The sequence below is a fragment of the Hypomesus nipponensis genome, chromosome 12 (genome assembly GCF_054491055.1).
Source record: "Hypomesus nipponensis isolate SF chromosome 12, ASM5449105v1, whole genome shotgun sequence".
Classification (NCBI taxonomy): Eukaryota; Metazoa; Chordata; class Actinopteri; order Osmeriformes; family Osmeridae; genus Hypomesus; species Hypomesus nipponensis.
The window spans coordinates 14,876,687-14,898,711 of NC_140372.1; the positions used below are offsets into that span (position 1 = coordinate 14,876,687).

Here is a 22,025-nt window from a genome sequence, read left to right on the forward strand (position 1 = left end):
TGTACCGAACATGCAATGGGGCTCGTAGATCTACATATCTATTTGTTATTCATAAGATGACAATTCCTATTAGCTGGTTGGTCATGTCTAATTACACTCACAAGTTTCTATACCAACAGGATAAAAACATCAGTTCAGTCATACTGTATGCTAGAATGTCAAAGGTAGTTTGCTAGATACCTCATTATTGATTAGTGTTTGATCTGCTGTTGTTGCTGCTGCACCCACACCCCAGTCAGGATGCAGATTTAAACAGATTGATTCTTAACTCTTAGTGATAATACAGTCAAGTCAGTTGTGATGTAGACATAACTGGAGTAGTCGACAGTATTGTGGTGCTCCCAATACCAAAGTTATAGTTAACAGCATCAACAGATATTGAACAGAGATGGTCAATTAAATACATCAGTAATACCAGTGGTTGTTGCAGTGCCCTAGTGTATTGTTTATAGCTAGTAGAGTATTAGTAGTTGTAGTTGTAATAGTAACAGTGGTAGTAGTGAAGATTGCAAAGTGAAAGGTCACAGCGTTCAGAGCTGCTGTGATTTCTCATCAAGTATCACATCAACAACTACACAGAGCTGCAATGTGTTCTACATGGACAACATTGGAACACTGACTACATCACAGAGAAGCATTCCTGCTGCGTGTCTGACAAGATGTACATACAATTTATGTCAAACCCACATATAAAAAAGACAAAATGAAAGAAAGAGAAAGAAAGCGAGAGATAGAGGCAGGGAGAAAATTATAGAAAGAGAGAACACAAATTATCTGAAGCCATTCAATTTGAACTATTTACAACCCTTGACAAGACAAACAAAGGGATGAAGAGGAGGGCACCATCATTTAACAGGACTGAAATTCAATAAGAACCTGAGACAGACCAATACACAAAACTACATTTTACTACAGGAGAAAGAGGAGGAGAGAGAGGAAGAGAACAGTCTGATATGTGCTGTTGTGCAAACCTAATGTGTTAGTACCATGACAAAAGCATGTCTGTACTGCCCCAATAATATGTTGTGGAGCTGGGGGTTCAGGGAGCATAGGTAGTGAAGTGTGGTGGAGGGGGCTGTGGGGGGGGGAGGGGGGAAGCTCTTTAGCCACTGCCCAGCATTTTTGTGGCACGCTGGTTGGCTTCGTCAATCCTGGTCTTGTTGGAGTCAGCCTGTGAGGAAGGAAGAGGAATATCAGTGGTGTGGCATCATACCAGTCTGGTTCTGCATATTTTCAGCCAGGTTGTGCTTAATGAGTGAGGCATGAGAAGAGAATACAGTTGGCCAATATATTCTAGATATGAACTATTTGGGTTCTACAACACCTATATGTTGTACTACTTCCTCTGTCACTAGGTGTATACAGTGGTACAGTATTTAGTACAGTATGTGGAGACATTTGTCATTTTGGACACACATTAAGGAATTTGTTGTTAGTCAGAGTTTTTACATTTGTGGATCAGTTGACACTGTTAGTATCCTGTTATTAAAGTACCCATTTTTTGTTACGTTTGCTGATGTCTGCCAGGAATTACTCAACCTTTGAACCATTAACTAAACATGAACTACAACAATCTTTTTTTGCTAGCAATAGATCACTCAAGGTATCTCTAAATATGACGTGTAACTTCAGTTTTGTTTCTAAGTTTGCAATGTGTCAACTTTTGTTGTTAATTGCCACTTTCTATGCCGTTGGTCCATACCTTGTCCATGATCCTGTCAATCTGCCGGTTCTGAGTGTCGATCTCCTGGCCCATGTCCAGAGCCATGTGGCGCAGGTTTCCTATGATCCCACCCACCTGCTCCAGGTTTTCATCCATCTCGTTCTCCCTGGCATCGTCTGTTACCCTAGAGACGGGAACAGAGTAAGCAGATAGAGACATGCACATTAGCACACACAATATATACACCTTACAAACCTGACATGACACAACCATTCACAAGCTCAATCACAACCACAAAACAATTCCAGAGACATATTCACAACAAACACACCATGTGTCACACACACACATAACCACACACTTACCTGCGGATAAAGCCCCCACTGATGGCCATCTGTTCACGCTCGTCCATGACACGGGCTCCAGGCTGACTGCTCACCACTCCGTCTGTGTTGCTGCCCCATGCCTGGCCCCCTCCCCTTATCCTGCAAGCCAATACATATCCATCAGAGTGTGTGTGTGTGCGATCCATAATTTACATGGTGTAATAAAAGGTGTGTAGGAATATTAGACTGTGTGTGTGTGTGTGTGTGAGCAAACATGAAAAATACATTTTCCAGAAAGATAAGATGCAGTGCAGAGCATGAAGCCATGCAGCCTACTGAAACACAAGCCAACAATATGTTGCAGTTACAAACATGCAGATCAGATATACCAATAATAAATAATAATTGATCTTTTCTGATGATCAATTCATTTCTAGTAAGGAAAAACTATGTGCGGTGATAATGTGTTGGAGGTGCTCACTCCTGGACAGACAAGCAATAGCAACGCAAACACACAAAGACAAACACACAACACGGGACTCAATCAAGACACAGGAGGAGGACACTTAATACACAAACACACATACAGAGATATAGACAGACATACACACAAAGGGACACAGAGAGATACTCAAGGAGGTTCAAACACTAATTCTCCATTCCATCAGATGACTGAAGAAAAATGTCATAGTTAGATCACATGCAATATTAAAAATGACACACACTGCTGTGCTAGTTACAGTTCTCCTAGCTCTTCTTTTTGTTAGTGACCACACTCCCAAAACCACAGGATGAAACCCTTGATAACAATAGAAAAACCCTCTTAAAAATGGATTATATTAAGTGTAAAATATATACTGTATACATATATACAGTATATATTGTGGCAACCCTGGAGCTCGGGTCAGGGGATCCAGGGGAAGTACCACAGATTGCACAGGTTATGCTGTCATACGAGGTAAAAGCCCCCTGGTTACCACAATATACAGTATATATATATATATATATATATATATATATATATATATATATATATATATACATACATACATACTGTATATATATTTATTTACTATATGTTTTTAAATACTGTATATATCATTTGTGTATTTGTGTTCCAGAAAGAACACTTTCAACTGATATTCATTAATTTACATTGTTAAAAAAGTTCCTTTGTACAGATGATTATTTCTGTTTTAGAGTATACAACAAATGTGCACAGTATACAGTAGCTGTGACAAAGAATAACAGTAAAAAAACAATAAAAGTAAAAACAATTTTTGTTTGTATTTAGGACAAAACGATTGAACATTTCAAGTAGTTATTGGTTTGACTAACCGTCTGAATTTTATAAGCAAGATATGGTTTATGTATCGTCATTATGGCTGACCAACATGTGACCTTACATAACTCAACATCCCACAATGCCTTTGTTGATACTCACAATCACCTTACACATAATGCAGACCACAGAGTCTCAGGGATGCAATCTGTGTTAAGGCCGCAATATGCTTCTCCGACTCCGTTTACGGATGGGCGGGCTGCCCCCCGACGCAAGCGGTTCTTAATACTGACCAATCACAGCCAAGGGGGGATCCGTAACTATCCAAAATTACGACGGACAGTTAGAAAATTCAGGAGGTGCACGTCAAGCTCTCCGAGAGCCCTCGGAGATGGCGTTCCCCGTAGAGGAGGGCGTTCCCATGTGTCCGTTTTTTGGAAAATGAAGAAGCATGTATCGGCCTTTAGGATTCAAACATCACCTCTCACTGTCTCACACAGGTATAATTAGGCACTTCTTGTTGCAGACTATATAATACCAAGGGCTTGTGTGTGCATTTTTGTATGTCTGTGTGTGTAAAGGAGGTATCCAGGAGCAAAAAGAAGAGAGCACCATGTCAACTAGAAGCCTAAAGAGTAACCTGGAGTTTACTAGAGAGTGGTGTCAAGAAGAATCATAATTGATTCTCAATGTCACAAAAAATGTCAGATCAAGACTTCTATCTCTCTGTCTTTAAGTCACACACAAACACACAAAAACATACACATAGGTGCATGTAAATACACAATCTCTCACAAACACGAACATACACACAGGGTGACTCTGGTTTGATTTGGTGCCTTAATGGCCAGAGAGATCTTCACCATGCTCTGCAGCTATAAGGCTGAAGCAGGCCGAAAGACAGACATAAGTACAAGCAGAAAGGCACACGTTAAGGCAAGCAGTGAGGCAGGCAGTAAGGCAGGCACACATGCAGTCAGGATGGGGCAGGCAGCACCTACTTGTTACAGGGACATGAACATAGACCACAGAACTGTCCTAGATTGTTCAAATTCTTTTCAGCATCCTTCATGTCCTTATTGATCTGTTCCATCCCCTCCTCAATGCGCTCCAGTTGTTCTGATTACCAACACATAGTCATTTATCCCCCAAAAGAACGTAAGCACATGAGAAAGAGAGAAAGAAAGGTGGATTGGAAGGCCGGGTTGGGGGGTAGGGGGGCACAGAGGAAGGGGGAGAGGGACGACAAAGAAAGGGGAGGAGACAAAAAGAGACATTGACTGTGACAAGAGAGACAGACATTGGACAGCAACAGCGACACACAGGCTGAAGCCTCACGGCCCCTGGCCGGTACCTACTTGGCCAAACATGGGCATATGAGGCCACAACACTGTCCTACATCTTTTAAATTTCTCTCCGCTTCCTTCAGGTCCTGGTTGACCCTGTTCATGCCATCCTCCATACGCTCCAGTTGTTCTGGTAGAGACAAAGGCATGAAAGCAGTGAAATGATATTTGTTTAGCTCGTCAATGACTGAGCTCTGAAGCGACTAGCCTATCAGACACAACCACAATGCAATGCAAAAGAAGGTTAGAAGCTCAGACAAGGAGCACAAGGAGGGTAGAGGTTAATAAAGTTAACCGAATTCCTAAGCATGTACTTGTGTGTGTTTATTTCAGTGGCATTACTATGCACTGTAAAAAAAAAAAAAAACGCACATATAATTTCTGTAAATTATACGTGTTTTTTTCTGTATTTCTGAATTACAGGAAATACAGATAGAAAGACAGTGGCAAACTGTAAATTTATAATTTTACATAAGATTTACAGCCAAATGTTACTTAAAAATACACTAAAATGTCTGTTTTATTTTTACAAATATTAATAAAATGTTCACGAAAATGTTCTGTTAAAACACATAACTTCACTTTATCAAAACTAGCTATTTTAACAGTTATTTTGCAGATATTTACTTTCATCCCACGGACAAATAACTTAATAACATAATTTTTGGTTTAGACAAAGGAACCTTGAATTGTGAACTGAGCTCGGGTAGTTGACGTCATGCAATCCCAGCATGCACCAGTCAATATCAAAGACTTCAAAAGTCTGCAAAAACCTTTTTGGAGCTATCTCATTGTTTATGATCATTGACCAATGCACTTATAGTAAAGCTCTCTCTTGGAAGTTGCTTTTGATAAAAGCGTCTGCTAAATGAATAAATGTAAAGACGCCAGAGTAGGACAAAGGAAAGTTTATTAGTTAGTTGTGTAGCGGCAACGCTCCTGTTACCCAGAATGCCCCGCAACACGCTGAAAAGCTACAGAGTTAAAGGTTTAAACTAGATAAGCTTTTCTTTTTAAGGTTAGATAATCATTGTTTGGAGTTTTGTTGTTGTGTTCGTTCTGTTTTGATATGTGTAATGTGATGGTCTGTACCCTGAGTGTGAATGTTGTCCAGTTAGATGCCGATCTAACCTGTCTTGTGAATATACGTGTGACGAAATATAATCCTTTCCAATTTGTACAGCTAGCCCGGCGCTACAGGTGTCATTTGAAGCGCCGGTAATGTCTGTAGTATTTGGATATTAATTATAGCATCTGAATGCTGTGTGTTGTGCAAACGACTTGCTTTGAATTAACATGTTAAATCATTATAACTTAATAAGGCTTTATTTTTTAAATTGATTGAAAATGCTGTTTTGTTACAGAGAAGTTATATTAATAAAAGTCATATTTACCGGCAAAGAACAGCCTGTAATGTGATATTACAGATATATCTTGTACATTTGGTACAGGAAAATTTCAATTATTTTACGGTTAATTGATGTTAATGAAAACAACTTTTTTACCGTAATTTAATGGGTGTAATCTGGCGTCGCAGCTGCCAGATTGTTCCTGTTTTTTTTACACCGTTTTTTTTTTTTACAGTGTGGGCATTATTAGATAACTCTTTTTTTCTTAATAGTATGGGATCAATTAACATTTCATTTAGCAGCTATTTGTGTGTGCCTTTCTAGCAAGTATGATAGAATGTGTTGATGTTAACTGCATCGTTGATTGAACCAGTACTTCTGAATTACCAGCCAGACTCTAAAGGCTCATAATGAAGCAAGTGTGATAGAGGGACACAGACAGATCGAGAGAGAAATCAAGAGGGAAAAAGAGAGGGAGACAGAGAGAAAAACAGACGAGATATACACAGCTACGCAAAGCATTATACGGATGGAGTGAATGAGCTATGTTAACCATTGAAATGACTGCAGAAGAAGGTGAAAAGCACTATTGGAGGATGAGGTACACAAGCACAATGATTAGGTGCAGATTTGGGTACCGCCCTTTCTCTCACCTCATTAGTCAAGAGAACTACATAAGGTTCGGATTTGGCAAAGAGTAATCTGACTGATCATTGGCTAGGGGTACTGAACAAGTGGAAGGAAACGTGTTGAGCATAAGCTAAGCAGTGGGGTGGGCAAGAGGGGGCATTTGTACAATCCCTGGGTTAAGGCAATGTGGAGAAAACTGTATTGTCGACAAATGCCTTGTAAGGAATGGACACAGCTGCACCACGACAGACAGAAAAAGCTAGGGATAACATAAGTCTACATAGTCGCTACCTGCTTCTCTCTCCTGACCCTCCCCGTTGCCCTCTGCCTTACAGTTTATAAAACACTCCGCCCCGACACCCTTCCCCCACCCGGTCACCACCTTGTCTCTACCTTCCCTCACCGCTAATAGGCCTTTCCAGCTAATCCCATGGAGAATAAAGGATTGAAGAGGAGGAGAAATGCTTGACAGGGATCTTGTCGGTTCATCCACTCACAATAAATTGCTACATAGTATCCTGCCTCCCGTTAATTAACATTCAACTATATGGAGATGGGGTTATGCTTGGAATGAAATAATGCCAACCAATTCATTTAATTATAAACAACTCCACAACAATTTTTCAGGCCACATCATGAAACCAATTAAACCAATCCATAACCTCTTAATCACCTGATTAGATCAAAATGTTTTTGGTCAACATTTTTGTAGAGGCATAGCTCAAAACTAGGCTTAAACAATTCATTAAATGCAAGGTATCACATCAGGGATGGTGAGCCATCACCATAACAGACTGGTTAGTGTGCGCGTGTGTGTGAATGTGGGAATCGATTACTCAGGGAGTGATGTTGATACATGGAAAGTCTGAGTGGTAAGAGAGGGGATGATGTTACTCTGACAGGCCAATTAGGTCTCTCCATAATGCACTTCACAGAGGAACACATAACTGACAGAGCCCAGTCGAACATGTTCCTCCTCTTTCGTTCTCTCCATTCCACTCCGCCTCTCCTTCTTTACTCTCCTCTATCTTTCTTCTCTCCACTTCCCCTCTTTATTCTCCTAATTTCGTCCTCACCACACTGTGAAGAGAACACCTCCATTTCAGATTGGCCAGGGGCCTGTTCCATAAAGGCCGCTCAAATAAGTTGGACTTAAAGTCACAAACCAGACTTGAATTACCTTAACAAGTCAAGCGGGGCTAAAGCAGTTCCATAAAGGCCAATTTCAGCTCACACAGTCCTACTAATTCAAGTCAGACTTAAGTAGTCAAGCTAATTGCGCGTGCACCCTATTCTTAAGTAGCCCGAGAGGTAAAACATGGATTAAGCCGTGTACTATGACAGCTCCCTCATCTACCGCTTCATAAAAATGAAACGACACGCCATGATTGACATGAACGATAGGCTACGTAGGTCGATGTCCTTTTTTAGACCTTTAGTTACTTTGTTGATTAAAAAACAAACACCCTCTAAACACATGTAAATTTTATTTTTTGACATGGTTTTAAATAAATAGCCTACAAAAAAGAAAAGAAAATGAGGATATAGATGTAGCCTATGGATTTAGGTCTGTTTTACAATTGTAAACTACTGTTAACAACTATTTATCTATGATAATTATACTCTGATAATTATACTCTGCAGCCTAAGTTGCCATAGTAACTGAGTTCGAACTACGTTGAGCTAGCTTTATGGAACCGAATGAACTAGAAATGAGTCTGACTAACTGACATAAGTCTGGCTTATTCGGTAAACTTGCTTTATGGAACAGGCCTCAGATCACCCCACAGACAGAACACTATAATAAACTGTCCTTCTAGTTGCCTAACAAAGAGAGCCCAAAACAGTGAATTCATTCAGAAATAATGTTCCACATGTGAAGTATACGTAAACCACTGAGACAAATGAACCTATACCAAAGCCAAATCTTCCTTGTATCCCTTTCAGGAGCAGCCTCAGCACAGCCCATTGAGAGAGAAGTGGTCCTTGACCCAGGGATGTTACACAGGCCCACAGGGAGGTTTCCACACAGGACCAGAAGTAGGGATGGAGGCGTGGATGAGATGTATTTGTCGTTACCAGTCAAACCACCGTGTCCCCAGGAAGAGGAAGGGGTGGGGATGAAGTCTACTAGCTAATCTCTGACCCTCATAGCTTGCCCTCTGACCAGCCAACAGGGCCGCTCTGGGGATATCATATCCAATGAACAAGGAGTCATAACTCCAGGTAATTTTACGTCCTACTATACAAGAATAACTTGAAATACACTTCAATGACCTAACATAACAAAGTATAGTACAGACTAGTATAGTAAAGTACAGTTGGTTATAGTATAGCTAATTTATTACACAGAATAGAATATAACAAACATATCAATATGATTGCATTTCTCTGGCTGACTTACCTCCCTGTTCATCCAACATGACCAGTGTCCTAATACCTGCATCTTTACTCTACAGCACGGGGAGGGAGAAAGGGAGAGGAAGAAATAAAGAGAGAGAGGAAGAGAAAGCAAAAGAAGGGTACAAAACAAGACCAAAAAGGAGAAGAAAAAAGTAAAGAGACAAGAAGACAATTAAAGAAACAAATAAAAAAACAGTAGAGAGTGTAAACCAGATTATGAATAAGCAGGGAGGCTACGGCAAAGGTTATTGCAAGTACATGTCATTGTTTTCAATGATGAATAAAATGAGTGCAATACCCATTTCTGGTTCACTGGAAAGACACAGAGCCACAATGGAGTTAAGCCATGTTCACACCGAATTCGCTTACGCAATTGACCGCTGGAAGGTTTGTTTATTAGCACGATCGCCTTTCTCTTTTTTTTCTGTTGTCTACTATGTCCAAAAGGACCACTATAAACAAGTACTTCACGCAGAATTTTAAACTCGAGCGAAAGACGCGATAGATGTAAATAGCGCGTTCATTGCGTGATTCGCATTGCCGTTCATGTGTTAGCATTGACTATAATACTTAATCTCGCCGTGCAAAAAATTCATTTAGCTTTTGGTGTGAACACAGGATTAGACTAGCTCAGTTTGCCTCAGTGTAATGCTGCATTCCCACCGAAAGCTAAGCTAAATTTTCAAATCTAAGGATATTTTTGATTTGAGTTACTCATGCATTTATTCACGTGATTCACCTTTCTCTTCAGGAACTAAATATATATATTAGTCCTATATTTACTACTTGATTAAACTACAAGGTAAAAAGAAAACATGCATATAAATGGTATCACACATGCCATGTCCCAGCTAGCAGCCTAAATAATTCAATGTACAAATACAAGCATCTCAATCTCCAACATATTCACTGTCTTATTTTCTAGTGTTGACTATATGTACAATCTTGCAATAATAGGCCAACAGCTTTCCAAGACCATGTTTGCAATATCATGATTCTCACATATTGGCCACAAATTACATTGTGACTAATGACAAACACATAAAAGAGCAGTTGGAGGAAGACGGTGAGGAAGAATTAAAAGGGCCTCCCCTGCAGAACCACGATCCCCGGCATGTCCAGTATGTTGCTGGCTTGGAAGCACGGCAACATGTCATCAGTTATTTTTTTGTGTAGGCTATCTTCAATGGCTTTTATGATTTTTGGATGAGTTTTCTGAATCCAATCCGAAATGGGTAAACTAGCACCCCATTTATTTGCTTTCGTTAATAAAAGTTGCCTGCAAATGTGCTCGCGGATACGAACCAGGTACAAGCACAAAAGTTCACAATGGCCGATTGCCGATTTACCTGGAGCTGAATGAGCCATAGACTTATATTGCATGAGCACAGATATACATGGCTTGAGTTGCCTGCCCTGTTGTAGCAAATGTAGCAAATGGTTGTCACCCATACATGAAATGTTGTTAATATAGTTTATTCCCGTTATTTTAAAACACATTAGATTTTGATGGCAAATATTATATTATGTTAAGCATGAGCATAGATTGTTGACATGTCTATCTGGAGCAAAGGCGAAGATTAATACTTTAACTGATAACCACAATAGGAAATGATATATATTTAAATAATATTAGTCTTGCCTTCAGAAGCTTTTGTTAAACACATCCATTTGTCTTTTTTTGATCGTGTCATCAAACCAGACTGCTTTTGTGGGACAATGAAAGTCCCCAGTGACTATGTTTCACCCCCACTTACATCTGATGGAAACGTCTTCCAGCCTATATGGTTCTGTGAATATGCCCCTTTCAAAAGCAAATGTTCAATAAAGTATATTTTAGACACAGTTGTCAAGCTTTTATTTATTACATTATTACCAAGTCTTGTTAGATCACGTTATATCCATTAATAGGCATTTGGTTTTGTAGGATGAACATATAAAACACAGGCCCCATTTCTACACTGATGATAAATTGAAGGCCGGAAGAGTCGGAAGTGGAAAGATGGCTGCGTCCAGTCTCGCGCTCTCGCTTGCCTCACTGTGCCATTGAGCAATTTTCATAGAAATTAATGGGGACGCCATCTTGGAGGACCAAAGTAGCTTACTCTCGTCATATTAACTCTATGGTTAGTATCCGCGAGCACGTTTTCAGGCAACTTTTCTTGACGTAAGCAAATAAATGGGTTGCTCGTTTATCCACTTCAGATTGGTTTCAAACTCAGCAAAAATCTGGAAAATTATTCTATGAAGAAGCTAGTTGTATGAGCCAGGTTCCTGAATTGAACAAAAATTATTGGGGGAGATAGTTTTAGATATGTTGACCGGAGTTAATAAAATAAAAACGACCGGACAAGTCGGGCAGCAAATCGTAAATGCAATACCACCTACATCCACAACCGTTGCGTCAAGCTGAGGGGAGAGGGGTGGGGGCCTGGGAAAAAAAGCAAGCCACCGTTTAACGCCAGACCGGAAGAGCCGGACCTGGAAAGATGGCGCGGTCCGGTTTCGCGCTCTCGCTTGCCACACTGTGCCACTGAGCACTTTTCATAGAAGTGAATGGGGACGCCATCTTGGAAGACAGAAGTAGCTGTGTCTATTAATATATAAGCCTATGGGGCAGCCCAGATCAGGCGATTGTCGAAAAGAGGAGTTATGTAACAAAAAGCAAAGCGTAAACCAGCAGAGGAGTGTTAATTTCAGCAGCGTAAATTGTTTCGAGTTTTTATTTTTATTTTATGGGCAATGTTGCCGCAATTAACATGGCAAGGGAGAAAACTTATCAAAACATTACGTCCGTTAAAATGCGTAAATTGAAGGCCTACCAAATGTACTTAACATAACTATACAGTTGGGCCTACTGAAAATAAGCATAATTTGATGAGCTGTCTGAAACCGTTCTGACAGTAGCCTATGGCCAATATTCTGAACAGGATATTGAGAAATAATAGCCCAAAAAAGAACGTGGCAGCAATTGAAAATTGTAGGATACAATTCAAAACACTGAAGAAGGCCATGGTTAATTGCACTTGATGTGGGCTAATGTTTTTGTCTTCACATCTTAAACAAAGTTATTAAATTACTTCAAAATAACTGTGCCACACACATTTATTAACCTAGCTTTAAGGTAAAAGAGAAAGATAACCATGACTAAAATGGGGATTCACTGAAATAAGTATTATTGATCCAGCACAAACTGTCAGATCAGAAGGTGACCCAAACTGTAGCACACTTTGCTTGGCAGAACAGTAATTTTAAATTGCTCAGCATGACTTATAGCACACGTGCATATTTAATCCAAATCCAATTATTACTTTTATGGCTGACAGTGTATGGACAGCTGCCCCATATTTACAGATTTCCAATTAACATAGTCTGCCTCCACAGGTCCAGAGGAGGCTTGGACAGTTGCAGACTGTGGTTGTTTGAAGCATGTGGGCAGAAAAATGTAAAGGGCTGCTACAGCACGACATGGGCTCTCACCAGTGTAACAATGGGAATGGGATGACACCCCAAGTGTCATTCATCTGCTCCTTGCTGCCTCCCACCCTGGACCCTATGCAGTTTGCATACCAGTCCAACAGGTGTACAGTCTACAGACATCAAATTTTAATGCGTAGTGACAGAATTCATGGATTCAAGACTCTGGTACTGACCTTCCGAGCGGTGAACGGGACTGCACCCGACTACATCAAGTCTCTCCTCCAGCCTTACACCCCCACCCGCCACCTACAGTCTTCTTCTGATAACCGTCTGGTGGTCCCACCGCTCAAGATCGCTTGGTCCCAACACAAGCTCTTCTCCTGTCTGGCCCCCCAATGGTGGAATCAACTCCCCACCTCCATCAGGGAAACTGTCTTCCCACCTTCAAGAAAAGGCTAATTGTTCCGGGAGTACAACGGCACTTGGGAATGATTGGCTGGATCATAGTTTTTCCCCATGATCAAAATGACTCTTATTCGACTTCCGGTAATGGCGGCGAGCTGAGCAGGTGGTTTTTCTACCCTCCACTAAACTTTTATTAAAAACTGATAGAAACCTAATTTACAACCACCAAAAGTGAACAGCGTGTTTGGCTGTGTCAAAGAAACCTGCAGTAACCAAAATGTCCAGACGTAAACAAGCAAATTTGTCGGATTTTGGCTTGACAAAGACTGGCGGGGAAGCTAGCGACAGCGCTAATGCTAGCGCCATGCCTGACGAAGCTGAACCAGAAGATGGAGACGTAATAGCAGGCAAAGAAATCCTTGACGCCATCAAAGGGCTGAAGGACGATTTCTCGGACAGGTTTGACGGGGTAATAAGTGCAATAGACGGAGTGAGAAAGGAGATTAGCGTCTGCACAGAGCGTGTTACGAGAGCAGAGGTCCGCATCTCCAGCACTGAGGACGAGGTGGTTACACTCCAAGCCAAAACGGATTTATCTTAGGACGTCAGGGGTTTCATAATCTAAGAAGAGTCTTAAATATTCTACATAACCAGAGAGAGATATCAGATACAGCTTTCCTGTCACTGGACGCAGAGAAGGCGTTTGACAGGGTGGAATGGGCATTCTTGTTTGAAGTAATCGATAGGTTCGGGTTTGGGAATAATTTTTGTAATTGGGTGAAACTTTTATATAGAGAGCCATATGCAGAAATCGTTACTAATAATAATCTATCCAAACCAATTCAAATTAACAGGGGTTGTAGACATGGTTGCCCATTATCGCCGTTACTATTTACGATTGCAATTGAGCCTTTAGCAATTGCAATAAGACATCACTCACTGATCTCGGGCATATGTACAGGTCTAGTCGAACACCGTCTGGCTCTTTATGCTGATGATATCATTATTTTTCAAAAAAAATTGGATATATCTGTTCTGGCGCTTATGGACCTTATTAAAAGATTTGGCAATGTATCAGGTTACAAAATTAACACCTCCAAATCCTCCATTTTATTGTGTAATTCGAATGATAGGAATAATCCTTCGACTAGCGTAAGTCAATTCAACTCAGTCAACAGTTTCACATACTTAGGTATTCAAATCAATTGCAAAATTGAAGAAATTGTTCAAGCCAATTACAATCCTGTTATTGCATCTACTTGTGAATCACTTGAAAAATGGTCATCACTTCCAATCTCCCTCTTAGGTAGAATTAATATATTAAAGATGAGTATTCTGCCCAAACTATTTTACCTTTTCCAAAATATCCCTTTGCCGCCTCCCTCAGACTTCTAGCTTCAAGAAACTTTTTTGCAATTTTATTTGGAAAAATAGACGCCCCAGACTTTGTTTGTCCCTTCTGTACCTACCGTATGACAGGGGAGGGCTCCAATGCCCCAATCTATTATGGTATTACTGGGCTACTCAAATAAGAACTATGAAGTATTATTATTACACGGGAAACTCGCCAGTATGGAAAGATATTGAATCCGGCTCTGAAAAGATTCCATTACCTGCATATATATACTCGGATACTTTTAAAAACCTTAAAAAGAAGACAACAAATCCAATAGTTAAGAACATGATTGTGGTATGGCATGATGTAAATAAATACCACAAGGAAACTTCTCTTCTTTCCAGGTTTAGTCCAATTTGGGGCAATAACCATTTTGTACCAGGAAGAGCTGATGGTGGGTTCAAGTTATGGGCTGATAAAGGAATAAAACAAATGAAGGATATTTATAATCCGAATGACGGTCATTTTAAAACGTTTGAGGACCTAGTAAGTATGTATAACATTCCCAAAAAACACTTCTTTAAATATTTACAACTAAAATGTTTTATTAGATCCTATCAGAACCAATCCATTACCATCCCAACATTATCTATACTGGAGAATAATCTAATTAAAAATCCCTTCGAGAAAAAAAATATTTCAGCTATTTAGAATCTTTTGAGTGACAATTCACCTGAATCATCAGATTCTAAACTAAATTCATGGGAAGGTGATCTACAAAGGGAAATTACCAATGAAGAGTGGATTGTTGCATGTAAGAATGCTCTGTCTCAAACTGCCAATACAAGGTTAAAATTGCTGCAATACAACTGGTTAATGAGAGTATATATTACACCAGAAAAACAAAACAAATTTAATCCCAATATTCCAGATTTGTGCACGAGATGTGGGGACGACAAGGGAACACTTATTCATTGTATATGGAAGTGCCCGAGAATAATTGAATTCTGGAATGAAGTTGGAAAGATAATTCAGGACATTCTATCAATCCAAATAATAATAGAACCTAAACTTTTTATTCTAGGCATCTATCCAAAGAAACATAATATAAGTAGTGGAAAACAGACTTTTGTAAACATTTGCCTATTACAGGCCAAAAGGTTGATTGCATTAACGTGGAAAAGTAATGGAAGACCAAGTATTAGACAATGGTTCAAAGAAATGTCATTATGTCTGCCTCTAGAAAAAATTACTTATACGCTCAGGGATACCCAAGAGAAGTTTAAAGTAATATGGGGCCCATTCATTAACTACATCAGGGACAATGATCTCTCTCAGATGCTTGATGAAGTGGAGGAGGGATAAGTACAACTTCTGCTTTTGAGGTTATGTAGTACCCGCAGAGGATAATAAATGCATTATACTGTACCTACTTTTTTTTTTTTTTTTTCATTTGAATATCCTTTTTAAAATTTAATATTTCTGTTAACTTATTATTTATCTAAGCATTTATATATGGGTGTATGTGTATGCGTTCATTTACATACTTTTTCTCATAATGTAATATGTTGGTATCCATGTATGCGTATATGTATATTATTTGTATATATGTATTGTTATTTATACTTTACATTGTACTATTTTATTTTATTCTATTAAGTCTGTTTTTGGTGTTTTTTTTCTTTTCTTTTGCAAAAAAAAAAATTAAAACTCAATAAATACATTTTTCAAAAAAAAAAAAAAAAGACTTATTGAGAGACTTGTTGCTCTTGTTGGTTTGTTGTAACTATCTTAAAATTATTGTACTCTATGAAATATATTATTGTTGCTTGCTTTTTCCACAGGTATATACTCTTGCACTTTAGAGGTTCTTGCTGTTTAATTGGAAACTTGCCTAACTGCATGCTCTTATTGTTCTTCCCTTTGGGACTTATTTAGTTTCACAATGTATGCTATACGTTTGGATACCCGCAATGTTTGGGGCTATCTCGTTGTTATGATCAGTGACCTATGCACTTTTGTAAAACTCCCTCCTGGAAGTTGCTTTGGATAAATGCGTTTGATAAATGCATAAATGTAGATGGTGATGCTGTGTTGATGTGCCTAAACTGTTTAATGCACAGTGGTGTACGTGTGTGGTGTGGTTGGTGAAGATCTGGGGTCTCATTTATAAAACTGCGCGTAGGATTCTTACTAAAAGTGTACGTACGCCCAAAAGCCTAAAATGTCGTGCGCTCACAAAAATTCAGATTTATAAAACCGTGCGTACGCACACCTGTACGCAATGTTCCCTTTATAAATCACAGATTACCCAAAAGTGTGCGTACGTGAATCAGCATTGTACCCCGCCCTCAACACGCCCATTTTTAACCATATATAGTCAATGCAAAGCACCTCATGAATGCTAATCTAATATCTCATCATGACCCTGGCATACGATTGTTTTTTACGGTGAATCATAGCGCATGACAACTTCTCAGACACTGGTAGCCTATTGGTGGTGCCCGAAAACTCCGAAAATGTGGTGGCCGGTAGATCACCAATTTAAAAAAACTGTGCGAGTGGCGTCAACTGTGGCAGTGATACTGCGAGTCGAGATACAATTTGAAAACAAAAGCGTTTTGTTATGAACAGTAATCTATTAAAGTCTGGACTGATAACAAGGACGTAGAGTGTAGCGATTGCACGGGAGCTTGACGACTGTATTTCCAGTTTTTGACTTATGAGGATATTTGCACAGTATTAAATAAATATATTTAGTTATACACCGTGTTCTGCAGTTATCTAAAGGTAGGATATGTTATTTTATCCTGTATTCCATGGAGTCGGGGAATCTCCCCCTCCTGAACTCCCGTAGTGGAATCTGATGGTGAGGAAGCGCTGAATTTTTATTTACAGTAAAATTTGAGTTGGATTGTACAAGGTGTTTATGGAACAAGAATCACTCAGTACAAGCGCAAATAACACTGCTGGATGTATTCTTCATGATAATCATGAAATTGAATGAAAAAAACGTGTGTGAGTAAAACAAAATATATAAATATTACGAGTAATGTTCTTCCCACATTCAATTTCTGCAGTCAGACTACAGTACGGTCATCTGCGTCGCCAATTCCAACTGTTTTCAAAATGTGCGTAGGCCTACGGGAGGGTCAGAGTTTGCGTGGAGGACCGCACATTCTCTCGTCAAGTTTGTTTTTTATAAATCACAACCTTTGCGTGGAAAGTGGCGTACGCACATTTTCAGCCCTGTTTTGAGCGTACGCAACCTTTATAAATGAGACCCCAGGTCTTTTTTGGGGGGGGTTGGAGGTTGTTACGGAAGGCCCTGACTGAAAGCCCACGGTACGCTAATGGGAATATGTATGTGAAGATGCTGTTCATTGACTACAGCTCAGCATTCAACACCATCATCCCCTCCAGACTGGTCTCCAAGCCACTCCAGGGGCCTCAAGTATAAACGTTGTGTACGCACAAAAAGCTTGCGTACGCTGGTTTTCACGCACACTTTGTGATGTATAAAGATTTACTTGACGTGAGAATGTGCGGACCCTCTGCAGTCTTGTCTGGCTCTGTAACATGGCGAATTCTAACAGAAACGTGCCGAAACTCACAAAACAATACACAAAAAAGTTTCCACTACTACGTTTATGACGTTGACAATTCAAAAAACATAAAAATAAAAGTTTCACTAATAATCATTATGTGGATGATCACATAAAAATGCCAAAACCCGAAACGGGAAATGCTATATAGCCTTTTGTTTATTCCGCCACCACTTAATAACTCTGTTAAGCTTGAGGGTGTCAAACAAAAGACAACATCACTCAGGAAATGCGTGTCATGCTAACCCTATAGCTGCCATGCTGTTACGATGCGCCAACACTTGTTTCTTCATTTAAAGTTTTACATCGGACCATTTCTTCTTAATTTCTGCCATGGTCCGGTTCTCTGAACCCACAGCCTTTAGGGCCCTATAATAATTAATAATTGTATTTGTAATGCACTTAACATTTAGCTAAATCTCAAAGTGCTACAGGTTAAAAACAAGAAAGGGCACAAATAGTGACAGTTTTCCACTCTGCCGACTTTCTTTTGTCGCTAATACCTGATGACAGGGCGGCAAACAGGAAACATTGTCTCGCCTCCACCTCTGTTGTCAGAACCTCGATCTCACAGTCACCGTATTTATTAGAATAAACGCTGCAGCGTTTAACGCTCATTTTTGGTGCAGCGTTTATTCGAGGGCGGCAGAGTCAGTGGCTCATTAACGTGCGGTCAATCTCACGTTGATTGTGATTTATAAAGGAAAGGTGCGAAGGACCTGGCGTATGATCGGTGTCATACATGTGAATATTTCTGTGTGTAGGTACTTTTTGAGTTTTGGCCGTATGCCATCTTCTGGTATGAAAGCTGCGCAATCCTTTATACATGAGGCCCCAGGTCTCCAAGCCACAAGGAGATGATTGTGGACTATAGGAGGCGGCAGGAGGAGGAGCATGCACCACTTTACGTCAACGGATCCGAAGTGGAAAAGGTCAGCTGCTTCAGGTTCCTAGGAGTGAACATCAGCAATGACCTCACCTGGTCTGCTCACATGGACAAGGTGGTGATAGCAGCCCAGAAACACCTCTTCTTCTTGAGGAGACTGAAGAAGTTTGGAATGGACTCGGTCATCCTCACTAACTTTTACAGATGCACTATAGAGAACACTGACTGGTTGCATCACAGTGTGGTATGGGAGCTGCAAAGACAGGGACCTCAAGGCCCTATGTTGTGTGGTCAGGACTGCTGAGTTCATCATCGGCAGGAAGCCCCCTGCCCTACAGACACCTACCACACACAATGCTTCACAGGAAAGCTGGCAGGATTCTGAGAGACTGTAACCACCCATCCTTCAGTCTTTTTACCCCGCCTTCTGGCAGGCGCTACCTTAGCATTCGGTCTCGCACCAGCAGACTAGACAATAGTTATTTATTATCGGTGTTAACGTGCTGCGTTAACGTGAGACTCTTATCGGGCAATACAAAAAATTGCAGTTAATCTATTCTCAAAGTTGGGTTGGGAGCTAGGTCTATAATACACAAGCTATGATGACTTTCACCTGATTTTTTTGCGCGGATGTATAGGCTACTTACCCGAATTGCACTGTAAGGGGCAAGAACGAGTCTTTGAACCTGTGTGTATTGTGTATGAAATTATCACATCAAACATGACGTGCTAACATGGATGCAGCTATGAAGCCGCCTGGTTTGCTTAAGGGAATATTTTTAAGAAGCTTCCCAATGGAAACCTCGACAAGACTAAGGTTGTTTGCACCTTGTGCTATGCAGAATTAGTTTACTGTAGGAGTTATTCCAGTCTCAAATACCACCCGCAAAGCATCCCTTAGCTAATACGGAAGATGCCGGGCCAAGGACTAATGTAGCGCAGGGGAAAAGTCGTCGTCAAACTACTATGTTTGAGTGCAACCCTATGGAAGCAAAAAGTTTTGAAGGCATCGAATACTTAATATTGAAATTTAAACAACACTGAATTCTCATCTTTCCAACCCATACAATGCGTTGGAAAAGTAGCTTACTCTAGGTTATATTGGCCGGGTTTCCCAGATTCGTTAAGAAGCTCTTAACGCTAAGAGCTTCTTAAGAGCTTCTTAACAAATCTGGGAAACCCGGCCATTAACTCTATGGCTTGAAGGTTTCCCGCTTCCTTGGAGTGCTTGACTAAAGGTCTATGCTCTTATAGGTCAGAAGTTGGTTCGATTGCATTGAGGCTCGATTGCTCTACCTGTCCTCGATATCCCGGATGTTGAAAATGTGAATTTTTTAAGCTCGAAATTTTTCAGGTTGAATTTGATAGGCTCTAATTTTTTTGCCTCGAATTTTTTCAGCTTGAAAATTTTCGGATCGAATTTGATAGGGTCGAGTTTTTTATGGTTGAATTCTTAAGATCGATTTTTTTTGGCTCGAATTTGAGCAACCTGAATTTTATTTTACATTGAAATATATTCAGATGAAAAAAATGAACCGGAGACAAAAAAAAGAAAAGACTGTTCAACGAAAATTGTGGCTAATGAAATTGCTCAGTGGCTAGTAACTTTGGAAAACCACTAGCCACAGTAGCTGGTGAGCAAAAATGTTAATGTCAAGCACTGGCTATAAGGCAAACAAGCTCATTTGTGAGCCATCTGAAGCCAACTTCAGTTTTGTACTAAAGAAAGATTTGGCGGGGGGGGGGGGGTTAGGAGCCACCTGGTTGGCTTTAGAAGCCTATGAACAGGGCATGGAAGCTCCTACTGGGTCAAATGAGGTGTCAATCGAAAGGTCAAAGTGCAGTGGCCATTTTGACACCAAGATATTGTAAGTATTCCGAAACGAACCTGAGTTATGGCCGATTGAATGTGAGTGACATGAGCTTGCTAGCGTTGGCAGACATGGGATATCTTTTCCTGGTTCAGCTGAGCGATCTCGAACAAAATGTAATTTGCTTAGTTATACGCTGGGAGACGATTTTAAGTCTGCGATTTGATGTGCTTTCATTCCCTGATGAATACCTAAGTTAACGTTAACGTTTCCTTTCACAATCTGTAATTTATTTTAGCAACATTCTAAGCCCTTGGGCCTTCATTGCTAATGTTACGCTCAGAACTGACCAAATGCTTTTTGGCACTGAAATAAAGACAAATTGAAACTGTATTTGGTATTTGGTCTTCTTCATTGCCTACAAAAATAAATCTAAATATAGCTGCAAGCAGCGATGCAGGTTCCTCCGCAAAATGGCAAAATATTAAACATGTACTAGTAAACATGTACACAGTAGAAGATCGAGACTTGGACACCAAGAGAGCAAAACTACATGTTTGGCCAACAACAATAGGCTGAACTGGGATTTGAACTCATGAGCATAAGGTTACAAGTCAGTGTATCTAGCCACTCTGCTACACACCAACCGCTGAGATTTCATGATTAGTAAGGGCTGATTATTGACTTTCCATTGGATATTGAAACTCTTCTTGAGTTGATCTCCTTCCAGACTCTCAAACAACAGTCATATGAGCAATTGGGCTAGGACAGCACTCACATCCTTGCGAGAATAGTTTGTGATGGTACAGCAGCTGATTCTCTGGTCCTATTAAACTACACAACATACACAATCAGGGTGACCAACAATATCATATTAACTAACCAACAATAACATTACAAACATCTATCTGAACAAACACAACAACTAAAATCCCTCGAACACAGCTTTTGTAACCAAACTATTTTCCGCAAGTCTTAGCGTTTTTTGACATGCCGCACTGCATGCTGGGTGCTGACGCTGATTATCTAGATGTACTCCGACTGCGTGATATGAGTATTAGTTTTTGGTCAGCTTTCAAGGTTAAATTGCATAAAATTGCGCCTGGTATTTCAGAATGATGTCTGCCTGTTAGATAGTTTGGACCTTTGGGAATGACAATGACAATTTTTGTAAGGATGTTTTGCATAACTACCATTTGCAAAAATGTAAAATGTTATCCATTTTGGAGTACGGCTGTAACATAACAACGTGGAAAAAGTGAACCGCTGTGAATAGTTTCCGGATGCACTTACAGTGCTTTATGACTGCATAACCCAGAGAGAGACAAAATAAGCAGAGAGATGATGCATAAATATGAGTGTGTTAATGAATATTGAGACCTCTTCTAACAGGGGTCATAAAATGTCACTACACCATGGGCGTCGCCGCAATGTAACTTGGGGGGGTCACGTCCCCACTTTGGACCCCCCCACTTTTGCGATAAAAATATTAGTGCATGACTGATTTACTAGTCCAGCGATCTTTCCATAGCTTCACAATCAAATCCGTTCCACTCTCAGTAG

General features: G+C 40.1%; 1 protein-coding gene across 2 annotated transcripts in view; it reads right to left on the reverse strand.

Annotated features, from left to right (window-relative positions):
- Positions 1-1,090: 1,090 nt before the first annotated feature.
- The window catches only part of snap25b (synaptosome associated protein 25b), a 63,971-nt gene continuing 43,036 nt past the window's right edge, over positions 1,091-22,025 (reverse strand). For both annotated transcript variants that reach the window (XM_084667796.1, XM_084667797.1), the window contains 5 exons: positions 9,001-9,049; positions 4,630-4,747; positions 2,029-2,148; positions 1,703-1,847; positions 1,091-1,171 (listed from right to left, as the gene is read on the reverse strand). In XM_084667796.1, the coding sequence (XP_084523922.1) occupies positions 1,103-1,171; positions 1,703-1,847; positions 2,029-2,148; positions 4,630-4,747; positions 9,001-9,049 (501 nt within the window). In that variant the 3' untranslated portion in view covers positions 1,091-1,102. The remainder of the gene's footprint in view (positions 1,172-1,702; positions 1,848-2,028; positions 2,149-4,629; positions 4,748-9,000; positions 9,050-22,025) is intronic.